General features: G+C 34.4%; 1 protein-coding gene across 2 annotated transcripts in view; it reads left to right on the top strand.

Annotated features, from left to right (window-relative positions):
* Positions 1-17299, top strand: part of LOC150110405 (protein DDI1 homolog 2-like) — a 139630-nt gene that overhangs the window by 67270 nt on the left and 55061 nt on the right. For both annotated transcript variants that reach the window (XM_090393549.1, XM_090393550.1), the window contains exon 4: positions 14722-14849. In XM_090393549.1, the coding sequence (XP_090249675.1) occupies positions 14722-14849 (128 nt within the window). The remainder of the gene's footprint in view (positions 1-14721; positions 14850-17299) is intronic.

Genomic DNA, 17299 nt, shown 5'->3' with positions numbered 1-17299 from the left:
TCTCTCTCTCTATTCACTAACAAATCAAGTTCAAGAATCAGTCTTCAAATATGGCAAGTGTGACCCATGCCATTAAATTTGACTTCCAAATAACGGGCTGTTTTAATAATGCTGCGAAGTGCAGGTTTGTTTACATGCACGAAAGAAACTAGTTCCCGAATTATTAATTATAATTATGGGAAGCCTTGGGAGCCCATTTGTAAGTACCGAACGGTGTAAGTCGGGTTGTCCGTAACCCAGGGACCGCATGTAATTGTATTTCTAAAAAAAAAGCGTGTAGTGAATGCATGCAACTATTGTACAAGGGACATCCAGAAAGTAAGTTCTGTTTTTAAATATTTTCACTGCAGCGCTGCAATAGCAATGGTGCGCATGCATGCTGAGTTTATTGATTCCTTAGCTTTCAGACATTCTCGAAGTGCATATGCTTCTTGGTGTGTGTTTATAATATCTATGAAAAGCGAATTGCCTGCTGCATGTGAAACTACGAGTATGTACTGCCAAGCCCTTAAGAAACTGCATCGTGTGATCCAAAATAAACGATGTGCCATGCTATAAACTTACCAGGGGTGTTGTTTTGATTCATGATAACGCCTGCCCACACATGGCCAGCATAACACAACAACTTCTCGCCACCTTTGTCTGAGAACAATTCCATCATTCCCCCATATAGTTCTGACCTTGTGCCAAGTGACTTTCACCTGTTCAAATATCTGAAAACTTTCCTTGGTGGCTGGTGGTTTCAAGATGACGAGGTCAAATAAGCAGTCAATACATGGTTGGCATCACAGACGGTAACCTTCTACGATGAAGGTATACAACTCTTGGTGTCCTGTTATGATAAGTGCCTAAACAATGGCAGAAATTATGTAGAAAAGTAGTGAAAGATGTTTTTTTTGTAAGTATGTTTTTGTTTCTCTGACAGCCCATCAAAACTTACTTTCTTGACATCCCCTGTATGTAATGTGTCAGTGAGACAATGTATAAGTAATAATAACTTGGTTTGACCAGCATGTGCTTCGCAATTGCATAATGTCATATTTAAGTCGTATGATAACTCAGGACAAAAGTTCAGAAAATTAAGGAGTTTATATCTACTTAGTGTATATTATTATGTGACATCTCCAGGGAGTCCGAAGACTCATCAAAGAAGAGTTTGCCAACAGCATCGAACAAATAATCCCTTCCAACACTAACTGGGCTCAAACTTGCTTAACTTTTTGCTGAGCCATTAGTAGCAGAGGCTCTAACAATCGACCAATTTTTGCTGGCTGTGAACATTCTTTGGATTTTTTTGTAAACAACATACTGAACTGTGAATTATCAGTGCACTATCTCCAAAATAATAAATTTAGTTTAATCCTTTATCCAAGTGTGAGCAAACAAAGTTTGTGCCTGAAAGTATCTTCAGGACTGGGGTAAGGTAGTACAACATCGTGCAACTCATTGCAAAGGTGGAGCAAGCTATCATCACTCCTATCTCAGTATCTTCCATAATGCAAAACACATCTCCTTGCGGATATGTATAATGTTATGCATTAAAGGAATGGCCACTACCCAGACTAGTTTCGACCTTTATTGAGGTCTCTTCAGTGGGAGCCAGGCCCAAGTGGAGATACCAGGCAGAAACATTAGCAAGGTCATCTCTACCTATAGGAGTTGCCAAACGGTTGCCACCTTTTTATTAAATTACTCTGAATTTAGAGAAAGATGTTTAAACTATTTTTCACTTGGTTAGCCTATAATAAATTTAGTTTAATCCTTTATCGAAGTGTGAGCAAACAAAGTTTGTGCCTGAAAGTATCTTCAGGACTAGGGTAAGGTAATACAACATCGGGCAACTCATTGCAAAGGTGGAGCAAGCTATCATCACTCCTATCTCAGTATCTCCCATAATGCAAAGCACATCTCCTTGCAGATATAATGTTATGCATTAAGGAAAGGGCCACTACCCAGACTAGTTTCGACCGTTATTGAGGTCTCTTCAGTGGGAGCCAGGCCCAAGTGGAGATACCAGGCAGAAGCATTAGCAAGGTCATCTCTACCTATGCTCCACCTTTGCAATGAGTTGCCCGATTTTGTACTACCTTACCCTAGTCCTGAAGATACTTTCAGGCGCAAACTTTGTTTGCTCACACTTGGATAAAGGATTAAACTAAATATATTATAGTCTAACCAAGTGAAAAATAAACTTTCAACGTCTTTCTCTAAATTTGGAGTAATTTAATAAAAAGGTGACACACTGTTTGGCAACTCCTATAGGTAGAGATGACCTTGCTAATTATCGTTTTTCATCTTTCTTTAACAAACTCTCACATTTTTATAGTATAACAGCGTTAACAAGGGTGTCGTTGACATAGTTTTGTAGTTAGATATATTTTATCGTCCTTCCAAAGTGGCTGTGACCCCTGAATGGCAATAGTTGCTTGAGCAGTGCATGCTTTAATATCATGTTTAGACCAGCCATCTCTCTGTTGTACACATCCCAAGTAGGCGAATTGTTCTACTTCTTCCAATTTTTCTTCATTTCAGGTCTATGAAATAAGCCTGAAGACATTGTTTTTGATTTGCAAATGCTGATTTTTAATCCACAATCACAAAGTGCCTTAGAAACTTGTCTGTTAATTCTTGTAACCTGATGTTCGTTCTCTGCTAATAGATCAGTGTCATTATCGAATCTGAGATTGATTTTTTTGCCACCTATATATATATATTTTTTTTTTTTTTCTCCAGTGAGATGTATTGTTAATAAGGCATCCATTGAGCTGTTGTTTTTACAGAATTCTGCTTGGTTTTCTGAAAGTGTACTTTCTGTTTTCCTCTCAATCCTAGAGAGTGAGATTTTTATGAAAATTTTGTTTGGATGACTGATAGTTCTATAATTTGCTACATTTTGTATTATTCCCTTTTTTTTTTTAAGAATAGGAATCAGAACAGAGGTGCACCAGTCTTTAGGCCATGATTCATTGTTCTGCACATCTTGACAAATTTTCAGCAGTGCAGCTATGATAAGTTCTCCTCCTGCTTTTAGTAGTTCCTAAGTTATTTCATCTATGTCTGGTGATTTTCCCATCTTTAAAGAAGTAATTGCTGCTTCTACTTCTCTTAAAATAAGTAAGTCTCCTTCCTTCATTGTCATTTGTATTATGTCTTCAAGGTTTTGATTATTAAAGCTACTATCTTCTGAGAAAAAAGTTAGCTGAGTAATCATGCCAATGCTGCAAGATTTCATTCTTTTCAGTCAAAAGTCTTCCATTTTCATTCTCAGTTGACCAATTAGTATTAGTGAAGGGTTTTGTTAATCTACTTATGATTTAGAAAGTACTTCTAGGGTTGTTTCTTTGTAGTTCCTCTTCAATCCTTCCATGTTCATTCAGAATCCAGTTGGTTTTAACTGTTTTAATTTTATTTCTTATTATTTTATTTAGTTCTTTATATTTTCTCCTGCTTTCATTAGCTTTGTTTATACTGGATTTTAAGGTTCTCCTTTGGTCACACAGTTGTAAAATGTCTTCTGTAATCTGGGGTTTGATCATCCTGTGAGAATTTCCTATTACGATGTCAACTGCTTCTAAAATTGCTTTGGAAAATAGTTTGTATTCATTTTCAGTAGTTCTGAATTCTTCTAGGAACATATTCCAGGAACTAGTAATGCAGGATTTATATTGTTCTCTGATATGAGGTGATTCCAACTTCTCTTATCTTTTTTTTCTTTGTTTTTGGTTACCTTTCATTTGTTTTAGTTTTAGATTCAATGTAGCAATGACCATGTTGTGGTCTCTGTCAGTATCAGCTCCTAGGAAAGATCTAGTCTTAGGAAGGTTAACCGATTTTTTATATGTTGTCTGAACAAGTATATAATCGGTTAAATTCCAGGCAGATCCATTAGGTGAAATCCATGTCCACTTTCTTGATGGTTTTATGATAATATAATGTACATATATATAATATAATATACTTAGTGGTATATAGGCACCTTAAAATACATAGATAATAAAATGCAGGTACCTTAAAATGTACCTGTTTGTCATGCCTGCAGTTTCAAATTGATTCTGGCTGGAATTTTGTTATGGTCTGTTGGCTGATACAGCTTGCATTTTCTTGTCACACATGAAGGTTTTTTAATATATAAACTTGTGAAAATAATTGCACTTTATTCCTTTAAATAAAGTGCAGTTATTTATTTTAATAAGAATTGTTGATTTTGCTGTGTCAGTATGCATCCTTTTTAGTAATGAGGAAATTCTTCCTATGCAGAAATGGAACCAGGCAGTGTCAATAAATTTCACAATTTTCATGTTCTCAAAAGGAATGTTTTCATTATTGAACATGTTAAGAGTAGTTTGAATTTGTTAAATAAATTTTCTTGGTCCATGGCTTGTGCTAATGTGGATGCTGAATTTACAGTTGTCAAGACAGTAACATTTTTCCGCTTTGCATTCTTATTTAGTACTGTCCAGGATATAGAATTAAATTGTCCGAAAGGATGAACTATTACTGTATTATTGAAATTCATCTACGTAAAACTTAAATTGTGAATGCATCAGAAAACCATCATTAATCAAATTATGCAATAACTCTTTAGCAGGGCAGGTAAATATTCTAGATTGTTTAATTTTAATTTTGTTAATGAAGATTGCAATCTCAGGACTTACTTCAAATGCTAAGTTCTCTAAACTGTAGATGAAAAGGGTTTGATTGTTGATGTATTAATATAAGTGAAAGTGGATTTAAAAATTTATAACAGTGGGACATTTATTGGTGGAAGAAAAGTACGATTTTAGACTTTCTCTTTCTAAAACATCCAACAAAGATAACTGATGTATTTTTCTGTGTCCTGATAGTTTTATATTCTTTATCAACTAAGTCACTAAACAGTTTTAGTTGTTCAGCCCTTATGGTATAAATATGAAAATGTTGGTACGTTTTTTTTCTCAAAAATGAACTTTGAAAGTCTACTGGCAAACAGTCTATGGCATTTTGCATTGCCATTGTGTATAATGTGGGCTGCACATCCCATTCCAGTGATATTTCTCTTTGTAGACTCCCAAATTTTTATATAGACTTTTTTTTCTTTACTGTGATTTCAAATGAAAAGGAATGTGTTATCCACTCAATTAAGAAAGACTTTATTTTTCCGATAGCTTGAATTTATCCAAAAGATTTAACATATGAATGATGATTAAATCAGGTTTTTCTCGACATAAATTAGTAAACTCTAATATTTTCATTCAGACTCCTTTGCTGGTAAATAATCATGAATTAAAATTTTATGCATTTTATGTATGATTGGAGCTAGCAGGGTGATACACGACTTAAATTAGTAATTATTTGTTCCATTGCCTATGGGAAGAGAACATCCCCAGTTATTGCTTGTTTTGGTTTGGGAGCAAGAAAATTTTTTTCATACAGCTTTATTATTACTGTGGTTGTGCATTGCTAGAAAACTATGGATTATGTTTGCTGTATGATAGACATTTCTTCGGTTCCCACGCATTGTCTGTAATGATTAGTTTTTTGCTCAAACTGCTGTTTGTGTTTCTTTGTTTTGATATGTCACAAAACATTGGAATTTTTTCCACGTCCAATAGAAAACTTTGCATCACGTATGGCACTAAATCATTTCAATGTCATGATCGCTTAAAAAACAAAACTTCCTTAATTGATTCGCTAAATTTACATATTCTTAAGGGCATGGCTGCTGATTTCAATGGCCACTTTAACACTTTTATTACTAATATTTTCAATAACATGTCATAATTTGTCTGTGCATTGATAGCATTCACGAAAATTACTAACCATATTCCATTCTTTAATACAGATGACACTGCACATGTAGAATACGTATTTTTGCCATGTGCAATAATTATATCACCGTTGGCTCCTACATTTAAAAGGAAAAAAACCAAACATTTTGATAATAGAAATCAATCCATACAAATAAGTTATCAAAATATAATAATACTGTTTATTTCTGGGTCAGTTGTTTGTGATTAATGTTACAAACATTTATTACTTGTGTAATATTCATTCAGGCACTCTTGAATGCTATATGAAAACATTTCGTATTGGATACTGAAAACCTGGACTCAATTGTATCCTGAAACCATGTCTGGAAAACCTGGGAAAATGTTTGTGAAAAATAGGATGACTGATAAGTACCCTAGTTTGGAGGAACAATATTACCTGCAGAGTGGCAGACAAAGTTGTGGGTATTGATCACTGGATCCATTGGAAGGTGGGAAACTGCCCTTTTATATAGAAGTAGATATAGATCATGGACTGCTTTTCGAATGTCAGTGTTCTCCACATTTCAACAAATTCTGCTACCTCATGTTACCAAAAAGTGTTGGGAGATCATCATATTGCGATCGTCAACAAGATTAGATCACTACACCCATAAAAGGTGGCAGATAGGATTGTAGGATTCTGCATTTCATACTCTGCGTATGTTTGTCTTCCTGTTCATGTGCCTGCATGCACATTTGTATAGTATATTTTTTATGCCATGAAGATGCCTTGGTGACCAAGTAGAAATATTGGCTTAATCATCTAATTAGCTAAATAAATTTAGTTAATTATTGCATCTAGATGTGTGTTTCTCTGCTGAGCATCAACACGAACTCATTCCTTCATCGTGATGAAATTTAATGAAAATTGGTATTTTGCAATGCTATTCAATTGTTTTATAGCAAAATTAGTATGTGTGTGCCCAAAGCAACTCTAGGTTGTGTTTATGATGATAATAGTGTCAGAAGAATGCTAGTATGAAATACACCTTTTTATACTTATTTGCAATTATTTCCATAATGTTTAAGTGTAATATAGGTCTATATATAATTAGACTAATATCACAAATTAAACATATTTGGTCGTTTGAAAGTTAAGTATAAAAAACTTATTGTTTAATACTGACCATATACAAATATTTTAACATTCTTTGCCTACCAGTTTCGCTAGCAAACTATCTAGCTTTTTCAAGGCGTTGATAGAAAAGTATAAAAAAATACTAGTAAATGCAAATTGAAAAGAACATTAAAAACGTAAACACTCCAGTAGCTAAGGTCGCACGTTCGTGTGACAGAGACTGAGTGGACTTATATTGTTCTTAATCATTATCACGCATGTGTGTTTGTTGTAAATGCATAATATGATTATTAGCTAGCTGTAGTTCTTATTATACTTAGACTAATATCTGTTGATAACATCAGTAGATATCACTCTGGTCACTTATGAGAGAAAGTCAGTAAGTTACAGACAAAAGCAGAACAAATGAATTAGAAGTGACAAGTTTTCATTATGCTTCACTAGGTAGCAGAACAGTCTAGGATGATGACAGTACATGTAGATACTGCACATACTTTGTAGCTGTTTTCAGCAGTCTGACATAGCACTGTTTTCACAGGGTATAGCGCTGTTGAACAGCATGCTGTTGTGCATTTCTTGTGGACAAAAGGGATGCTCAATACATCACGAGACTGGTCTATGTGACCTGTTGAGATTGTGACAGAAACCTCTGAGATGGATCACTTGAAAATGTGAATGCCACTTGTACTAACTACGAATTTGATTGAGGTTTTGGGATGCAATTTGCTGAAAACAACTATGTCTACCAACAAGAGAAGTATATTGCTCCTGCTTGACAGTGTGATGCCTCATACGCTACAGGAACTCTGGAGAGAATTCAAAAACTTCAGTGGGAACTCTTTCAAAGCCACCTTGCTGCCTGATCACACTCCAGAGCAACTTTCACCTGTTTGGCTCATTGAAACAGTATTTTGGTGGCAAACATTCTGCTGATAAACAGGAACTTGAAAAGAGATTTGAAGTTGGCTTTGACAGCTGACAAAAGAATTCTCTGCTGCTGGGCTTGAAGGACTGATAAAGTGATGAGACAAGTGTGTAAATATTGAAGGGGATTATGTTGAGAAATTAATGTTTTTCCAAGGTTCGTATTTCACTTGTTTATTTTTTATAACTATTTGTAACTTACTTACTGACTTTGTATATAATACTTATACTTTTCCTCCCTAAACAGATTTTTTTAAGTGACTCCCACCCATGAAAGGTTGTAAACCAGGTTATCACATACCTTGCAGTGAAATTCATCTGACACTTAAAGCCAATCATGTATATCCTTGTGCACTGTGTTGAACCCAGTTTCCTCACAACATTGATGGAAGGGAATTAGCTGGAACATAGTTACTTATAAACCATTATGAACGATTAGAAATTTATGTAAAATTGTACCACTTCACCTTTCATTTAAAGCAAAAAAAAAAACATCCTATTTGAATTCTGGGAATGTGTTCATTAGTAGTTGTTATTGCCAAGTCCATTGAAGAGCTTCTAGATATGACCGTGGATCTGTAGAAATGCTTTGGCAATCTGTTGAACTTTGATGGAGTAGAGCTTTTCTCTAGGGTTATTGCCAATGTTCATTAGTTGTAAACCAGTTATGTGGTTTTTTCCAGAGAGCCTAAAGACTCATTGTGGAATGGCCTTTCTCTGTCACTCATTGCTTTCACATTTGTCATACTTCTTAAACATGTTTCATCAAGATGTACTCACAGCACCAGATATTTGCCTACTACACACACACTCACTACATGGCATGCGAACAGCATGATTTCACATGCTCCCCTACTACATGCATACTCAGATTCTAGGGGTGACACTAAATTTTCCATCCACTTGACATGACTTCTAAAATCATACGTATATCTATATTTTTGGCTCCCCTTCTAACTTACATGTCGCTATCATATATCCATTCATCCAGCTGATTCTCAAACCTTTAAGACCACCTTTCTTCAATCTCTCCTCATGCACAATTTCATACTCAGCAATTTTGTGGTTACTCTTTGGATTTTGGATTTTGACTGCTTCTTCATCTCTGTGAAACCCAGGTGACCATATCTGAGCATTAGTCCAGATGTGGACTTATCAGAGTCCTGGAAAGTGGGAAAATAACTTGCTTTATTATTAATGCATGGGCACTTCCATGGTGTCCTGAGACTCATTGTAGAAGACCCATACTATTAACACAATATGTCATACCTCTCCTTGAAACTGTCTGAAAGTTTTTTCACTTGGTTATACTATAAATTAAAGATGTCAAGAAATATATATTCTTGGTGTAATCCTTTATCCAAGTGTAAGCAAATAAAAATTTTTGCACTTGAAGTAACATCACGCTGGGCAGCTTGTATATAGAGGCTAATGACTTCGCATTAATTGCCTTAGTATCCCATAATGCAACCCAAATATCTTTACAGACATGCATAATGCTATGGGAAGGGCAACTACCCAGACCGGTTTCGACCTTTATTGAGGTCTCATCAGTGGGAGTCAGCTCCAGAAGTGATACCAAGGTTGAAGTAATGCCGAAGTCATATTTCCATATACAAGTAGTCAAAAGGTGTCACATTTTATTACTCTGGATTAGAGAAAGATGCTTGAACATTTTTTCACTTGGTTATACTATAAATTAAAGATGCCAAGAAATTATATTCTTGGTTTAATCCTGTAACCAAGTGCAAGCAAATAAATTTTTATTTTCCTCTCACCTTGAAACATTAACAGAGGAAGCACTCATAACTGACTCATACCATTCGTTCACCACTCTCCATGCAAAAAATCTATTCCTCATGCCATTGCTAACCACATTCTTACTCAACTTCCAGAGATCACCACTTGTTCTGCCCCCATTAGCCAAGTGCATAAACATTTCCCCTGCATCAATCCTATAAAACCCTTTAAGCAACTTAAATGTTTCTATGATATCACCTCTTTTTCTTCTATCAAGCGACTTCTGCAATCCACACATCTCATAGGGAACATTCCACAGACCACTCACTGTCTTTATTATTTATTATTATTATTATATCACACCTCCAGGGAGTCCAAAGACTCTTCAAGAGAGGACATCAACTCTGCAACTCTTCGTCTCACTACTCCAACCTTCATTATCTAACACCAATGCCATCTACTGCCGACGACGACCACCACTAGTGCTTTCACAGACAATCACAAACATCCATTCCCATGGTGGGATTCGAACTTGCAGCCTTTTGACTGGAGAGCAGATACGCTAACCACTCGGCCAGCCAGGCCGGCTGCTCATCTTGGTTCTCATCTCTGAATCTTCTCCACCACTTCATCCTCCTTAAGAAATCCAGGTGACCAGGCTTGAGCACAGTCATCTAGATTTGGTCACATCAAGGCTTTCTAACGAGAAATAACTCCTTTATCTCTGCTTGTTAATGTATTCTTCAATAATCAAGTAATCCTGTGAGAAGTGAATTGAACTCCTGCAAGGTGAAGTTCACTTTAATCTGACTGTTATATAATGTGATGACTTGATCACTTGAACAGTGTGCTCCTTAAAACATCAATTTTTCTGTCAGATATTACTCTCGCACATTCCTTCAGCACCTTGCTAATATCCCATCTAGTCCCCCTGCTCTGTTCATATTAAGTTCTTACAATAGTTTCAATATGTGTATCTCATCAATCCATTCCTTTTTTTGATGAAGAGGCAACTGTGCTGAGTCCATTTTGTGCAGTAATTTAACATCATTCTATAGTATCATGTTCTTTGGCTAGTATTGATAATTCTACGTTTGAGAATGTCAGATTTGTGATCCAATATAAATACATTTACACCAGGAAGTAGTAATGGTTGCACTTTCCTTTGTATGTAGTTATAAAGAACTGATTTGATTAATAGACTTAAATGTGGTTGAAAGATGAAATTTCCTAAGGATACTAGTAACATCTTCTGAAGTGCCTCTAGTCTAAGGTATGCATGGGAGTCATCTCTTGTGGAATTAGGAGAAGAATTGTTGATTTTTTTTTCAATTTTTGGGTTGTAACCATTGTGAGGAGGTTTGTTTGGGGATGGAAATTTCTTGTTGAAGAGATTCACATGAACAGAGTATAGTTTCTTTGACAGTAAGCATAATATAAAATTCCTGTAAGGAGCATTTCACTGATGTTATTATTACTTGACACCTCCATGGTGTCCAAAAACTATAAGGAAACATCGATGTTTGCAGGATTAGACAAATTATGCAAAATCCTACTTGCCTCGAAAAAAAAAATTACCCCTCCCTCCTCCATTTATTTTTTGATAATTTGTCCAAATAAGACAATAGGAGTTCCATAAAGGGATTAGTGGTGCTGTATCTTTGGAGAATATTTCCTTTGTTCTTTTTGCACAACATTTATTCTGTTGTGTGAGAGCCATTCCAAGAAGGAGAAGTCCGTAAATAATAAAAATAGGAAGAATAGTAAAAGTAACATTGATTTTTTGGAAAATATAATTTGTTACATTTATTTTTAAAAGTTAGCCAGAGTTGGGGTAACTGATGAGTTCATCGTGGTCAATCTGTGAAGCTTTCCATTCTATCTGAAATATTCTTAGTTCTTTTATTAATCAAGTAGTCTTAGTTGCTTGAACCATAAAAACGAACAAATCTGCATGTTAAATTTACTGTTGAATAAAAAAAAAAAAAACAATAGATTTTTTTTTTTTTTTTTTTCAGGCTATCCTGGAGGTCTCTAAACAAAATAAACTTAGCTATTCAACTTATAAGAAAGCCACTGCATAGAGGAGGAGGATACTGCCATGGAAAATTATTATTATATTGTAAAAATCCTTTAAGGTGGGAATGTTATATGTCATGTTAAGACATTGCATATAAAATTGTCAGCAGTGTGGAGAAAAGAAGCCAAGAACGTGACTATTTCATTATTATCCTCCTTCCAAAGGATGGTTATAATAATAAAAAGTGGATAAAAATATCCACTTTTTATTCATCCACAAAAAAGTGGATAAAGTGGAAAAAAATATCAGAATGGGGAACTTATTTGTGCCTATGGTCTCACAGAAGGTTCTACTAAGGTAGAAGTGGAGGAATTTTTTTAAGATTTTAGAGAAAGCAACTGATGCAATGAAAAACGAAAAGTTGGTCCTTGTTGGGGGAAATGATTGTCAGACATACAAAAATGTTTTGGGGAAATTTGAAGAAAAGAACAAAGCTAATAATAATGGCAAATACTTATTGGATTTCTGCTCAGGACATGGACTGGTTATTGCTAACACCATGTTCCAACATAAAAGTTACACAAATTCACATAGAGAGAAGATGCAAGAAATAAGAAAAGTCTCATTGACTATGTTATTGTTTATAGTGATGTTTTTTCTCTGGTGAAGGACACTAGGGTGTACAGAGGATTTGAAATTGGAAGTGATCACCATTTAGTCTTGAGCAGGATAAAATTGAATTTAATATCGAAAAGAAGAACATGTGAGAAAGTTTTAAAGTGAATAAAAGTTGAGCAGCTCTCGGATGTGAACTGTAGACTAAAATATACAAACATTATTGAAGAAAAAAATGGAAGAATTTGAGAACAGGAATCAAACCTTGGAGATTCAGTGGCAATCCCTGAAGAAAACATTGATTCAGCCAGAGAGGCATGTGGTGAGGTTGTCTGCAAAGATAGAAAAATCGAACTCAAAGATGGACACAGGAAGTTAAAGAGACAGTGGAGGAAAAGAAGAAATCATATCAAAAGTTACTGGCAAATAAGTTAGCTTCTGCTCTTAGAGAATACACAGACAAATGTAACAAAGCTGAACACTGTGTAAAACTAACTAAACATTCTGTGTTTATAGAGTTACTAAAAATGTTTGAAATAATCCTGCATTGGTGTAACAAACAACAAGGTGTGATCCTACATCAGGTTTGGTAATCTTTTATCAGAAACCTGGCACGCACACACACAGATCTCGGACACTCTTCTCATTACATATCTAGCCATCATAATACAGTATGAATCATATATAGTTTGGCCACAGATGAGAGAACCCTTGACACGTCTGCACATGGCAGAAGGTGAATCCATTCCAACAATAGGGTAATCAATCCGTTTCGTGGGATGAGTTTTTATTCTTCTTCAAGTGTTATCCCCCCTAGAAGGAGGTTGGCAACCATGTCACAGAACTTTTTTCTTTCTTTTGCTGCTCTGTAAAATTTATAATTCAAGCTAGTCCAGTCCTTAATGCCTTCAAACCAAATTCTCTTAGGTCTACCTCTCCCTCTTTTTCTATCCAGTTTCCCTTCTGATTTGCAGTCAAAGGGGTAAGAGCTAGGTTTTTATCCCATAGAGCAGTGAGTGAGTGGAATCATTTGACCTTACAGGTAGTGAGTGCATCTAGTGTGAATAAATTCAAGGGTAGGTATGATAGCTGGATTGGGTAATTTACAACCTCCCTCGATAAATCATTGACTCCCTGGAGGTCTTAGATAATAATAATAATAATAATTTTTGAATGCCTTCTTATCTGGTTAGATGTCCAAAATATTTAAGTTTACGTTCTTTAATTATTTTCATTAATGTTCTTTTTCATTTTTGCTTTCTTTAAAATATCTTCATTTTTCATTTTCTCTGTCCATGATATTTTCAACATTCTTTTGGTCCACATTCAAAAGCCTCTAATTTTTTTTCTGCTTCTTTATTGGGGGTCCAAGTTTCACTGTTGTAAAGGAGGCTTGGCCAGATATAGCTTATTATATATTTATATAGTTTATTATTATATCAGAAAATTAGCTTTTCTTTTATGAACATTCTAGTTTTTAAAGTGGTAACTATTTTGCTTGTATAACAGTTGGAAAATTTTATGTATAAAGCATGTGATTTCATGTGTTGGTGATAAATTTGTACATCCCTTATTCTTTTCTCTCCAATGAATTGATTCTTCTTGGTACTCTGTCAGCTATGGTTCTCTCAACTGTGGGCAGACTACACACCATTATTAGTCTATTTCAAACATGTGAAACTAGTAGATGTTTAAACTCAGTAAAATAACTGGTCAATAAATGGAGATGTATTTTTTTTACATATATGTATATAAGTAAAAAAAAAAACATCTACATGTTATATTTATCTATGTTATAATCTTTTTCAACAGTAGGTCACTATTGGAGGAGGTTGTTTGGGATAATTGTATGTTAGGATGCAGGATTTGGTGTGTCAAATAATATGTAAAATTTCAAAGAATGACATCAAAGTATTTGATTTATAGACTTTTATGATAAATAGAGGTATGATCCTCCTATACTTAAAACTACAAATAATGGACATTGAATGATCAATTTTCAAATGCTAAATTGAAGTTTGGAAAAGTCAGATATTAGGAGATTCAATGTCAGGTCACTCATAAAGGAGAGATTAGTTATTTTTCTACATTTTCATTTTGAAATGAAAATGATTATTTATGATAGTAATCTGAATGTTATTCAGCAGAAACCTCATAGTTAATATGGTTCTGTTTTTTGATCTCCACTTTAATAGGCTTAATCCCACTGGCTGGCCTTGTTACTTTGTTTTGTTCATAATTTCAATACCAACTCAGTGTCATTTCTTGCAAACTATTTGTAATGTTAAAGGTTTCCTCCAACAAATAAAAGCTGATGTGGTGAGGAGTTAGGTTAGCAAAACTGTAAAAAATCATGCAAAATCGATGTTACTTTTTTTCTTAAAATTCACAAAATTGTTTGAAGCCAGATATACCCTGGTTGTGTCAGCATTTTATAATAGGATTGTTGTCATGTTAGATCATTCAGAAAAGAAAACCTGTTTTGCAGTTTAAACTGGTTTAAATTGAAATGTATACAAATTACAGAAGATTATAGTGATGTTTCTTTTCTATAGACAACAGAATGTTGATTTAAATATGGAAGCAGCTATGGAATATCATCCAGAAAGTTTTGGCCAAGTTGTTATGCTGTATATTAATTGTAAAGTCAATGGTCATCCTGTAAAAGCTTTTATAGATTCAGGTAAGATACAAAATATATAAGAAAAAATCTTTCTATAGTAATTATATTGGTTAGCAATATTGAATGGTTGTTGCACTTATTTGAAAAATCAAATCAAACTTACAAAAATTGGTAAGTTTTGAAAAGAAAATATTTTCTGTATTTTTTATTTCATTTTATTTTTATGTTTATGCTAGATTAAGACTTTTTAAGTGGGGGGAGAGGAGATATTTGTAATTAATTTGTAAACTGTCAGTTCTATATGTGTCGTCATCATCATCAAATTTCTGACATGTACCCTCAAGAGGTGTGTTCAAGATATGATAGTACTACATGAAAAACTTACATCATTACTAACTTCTTATCTACAAATTTCCTCCAAATCAATCTGTTACCTGTCAAGACTCCAACATTATCAGATCTTATATTTCTGTCTTATAAGGCACTTTTTGCTGTATCAATCCACCTATATCTTGGTGTTCCTCTGGGTCTTTTTTTTCTGCCAACCTGGCAGAGAACATTTGTTTTGTTAATCTCTCTCTCATTCTGTTTAAGTGACTGTACCCTAAGATTAGCAGAGCTAATCTAGGTGGTATGATCACTTAAACTTAGAAATGCTAACAATTCCTGGATACTAACAATGTCAAATTCTTTCCTAATATCTTAATTTTTAGCATGATATTGCCTTTGATGTCATTTGCTCATGGCCTTAATCTTTCTTAGTACTCATCTGTGAGTCTTTGGTCAAGTGTTTTATTTCTGATCCAGCTCTCAAATCCATAAGTTAAAATTGGTTTGAACATTGTTTTGTATACATCTAATTTAGTGTTTTGATTAATTTCTCTCTTGTTCCATAGGAATTTATTCAGTTGACTTTCTACCATACCAGCTTGTTGATTCTGTTGTCTATTTCCATATTTAATTTACCATCGAAACTAAATATAGCTGAAATGTTTTACCTGCTCTATAGGTTCTCCATTCATGCAGTTTATATTTTCAATGTTTCTGCCTATTTTCATCATCTTACTCTTGTTATTGCTGATCTTCATACCAAATCTATTACAACAGTTATTCAATTTAGTCAGGGAATCTTGCAGACTTGTACCTGATTTATTTAAAAGTATAACATTATTCACATAAAGTAAAGAGCTGTGATTAATATCTCCAATTTTGATATCAGGTTTAATACACTTTCCTTCATAATGTGATTCATATAGATAATGAATAACAGAGGGGATAATGTACATCCTTGTCTCACACCAGATTTAACATCAAACCATCTTCCTGTACTTCCTTCAATTCTAACTGCTGACTTACAAGTCAAATAAAGACTGAGTATTGCTTGATATATTTTCCCATTGACACCATATAACTGTAGCATTTTGAATAGCTTTTCTCTTGGCACCTTGTCATATGCCTTTTCCAAATCGACAAAACTTAAATACAGATCTTTAATATTCCCGTGATTTCTTAACTATTTGTCATTAAATTGAAAATCTGATCCTGACAACCTCTGTTTGGCCTGAATCCAGTTTGTTCCTCACTAAGCTTCCGTTCCACAATCCTTCTCAATCGTTTCTCAAATATACTTGCATAAATCTTACAAGAAACACTCAATGGGGAAATACCTCTGTAATTCTCACATTCAGCTTTATTTCCCCTTTTTATATATGGGTATTATGAGAGCTCTATTCCAATCATCGGGAATTCATCCCTCTGTCCAGGCTTTCTGAACTATGCAGTTCAGCCACTGTAAGACTTATATAGCTCCATACTTTTGCATTTCTTGGCGAATATCATTACTCCCACTGCCTTTCCACATTTCAGGCTTTTGATGGTTTTTTCTATGCAATGAGGAATACATATCCATACTTCAAGTGTGGATATGTATTCCTCATTGCATGCGTGTTGAGTGTTTTTTAATCACTGTGCTGTCATTGATTGTTTCATTTGGCATTTTTTCGAAGTATTTACTTCATACATCAAGGATATCTTTTTCTCCAGTTTTCATGTCACCTTTATCTGTAATTCCTTTTACAGCACTCTTCCTCCATTACTGAGCTTTTTCATTGGCCTCCAGAATATTTTGCCACCTTCCTGATATTTATTTTCTATGTTGTTAGCAAAGTTTTCCCATGACTTTTGTTTAACTAGTTTTACATAGTGTTTAACTTTCTTATTTGTTTTTGTATTCTCTGAGATGATAAGCTGACTTATTTTCCAAGAACTTTTGGTATGCTTTCTTTTTTTCCTTCACTGCCTGTGTCCATCATGGAGTTCTGATTTCTCTATCCTTGCAGACAACCGAACCACATGCCTCTCTGGCTGAATCAATGTTTTCTTCAGGGCTTGCCACTGAATCTCCAAGATTTGGTTCCTGTTCTCAAACTCATTTTTTCTTGAATAATGTTTGTATATTTTAGTCTATAGTTCACATCCGAGAGTTTTGTTCACAACCTTTATTTGCTTTA

Source organism: Typopeltis vanoorti, chromosome 1 (genome assembly GCF_054136105.1).
Source record: "Typopeltis vanoorti isolate ZY-2024b chromosome 1, IOZ_Tvanoo_1.0, whole genome shotgun sequence".
In the NCBI taxonomy this organism is placed as follows: domain Eukaryota; kingdom Metazoa; phylum Arthropoda; class Arachnida; order Uropygi; family Thelyphonidae; genus Typopeltis; species Typopeltis vanoorti.
The sequence above is the reverse complement of the archived record's forward strand: the minus strand, read 5'-3'. Positions and strand labels throughout refer to the sequence as shown.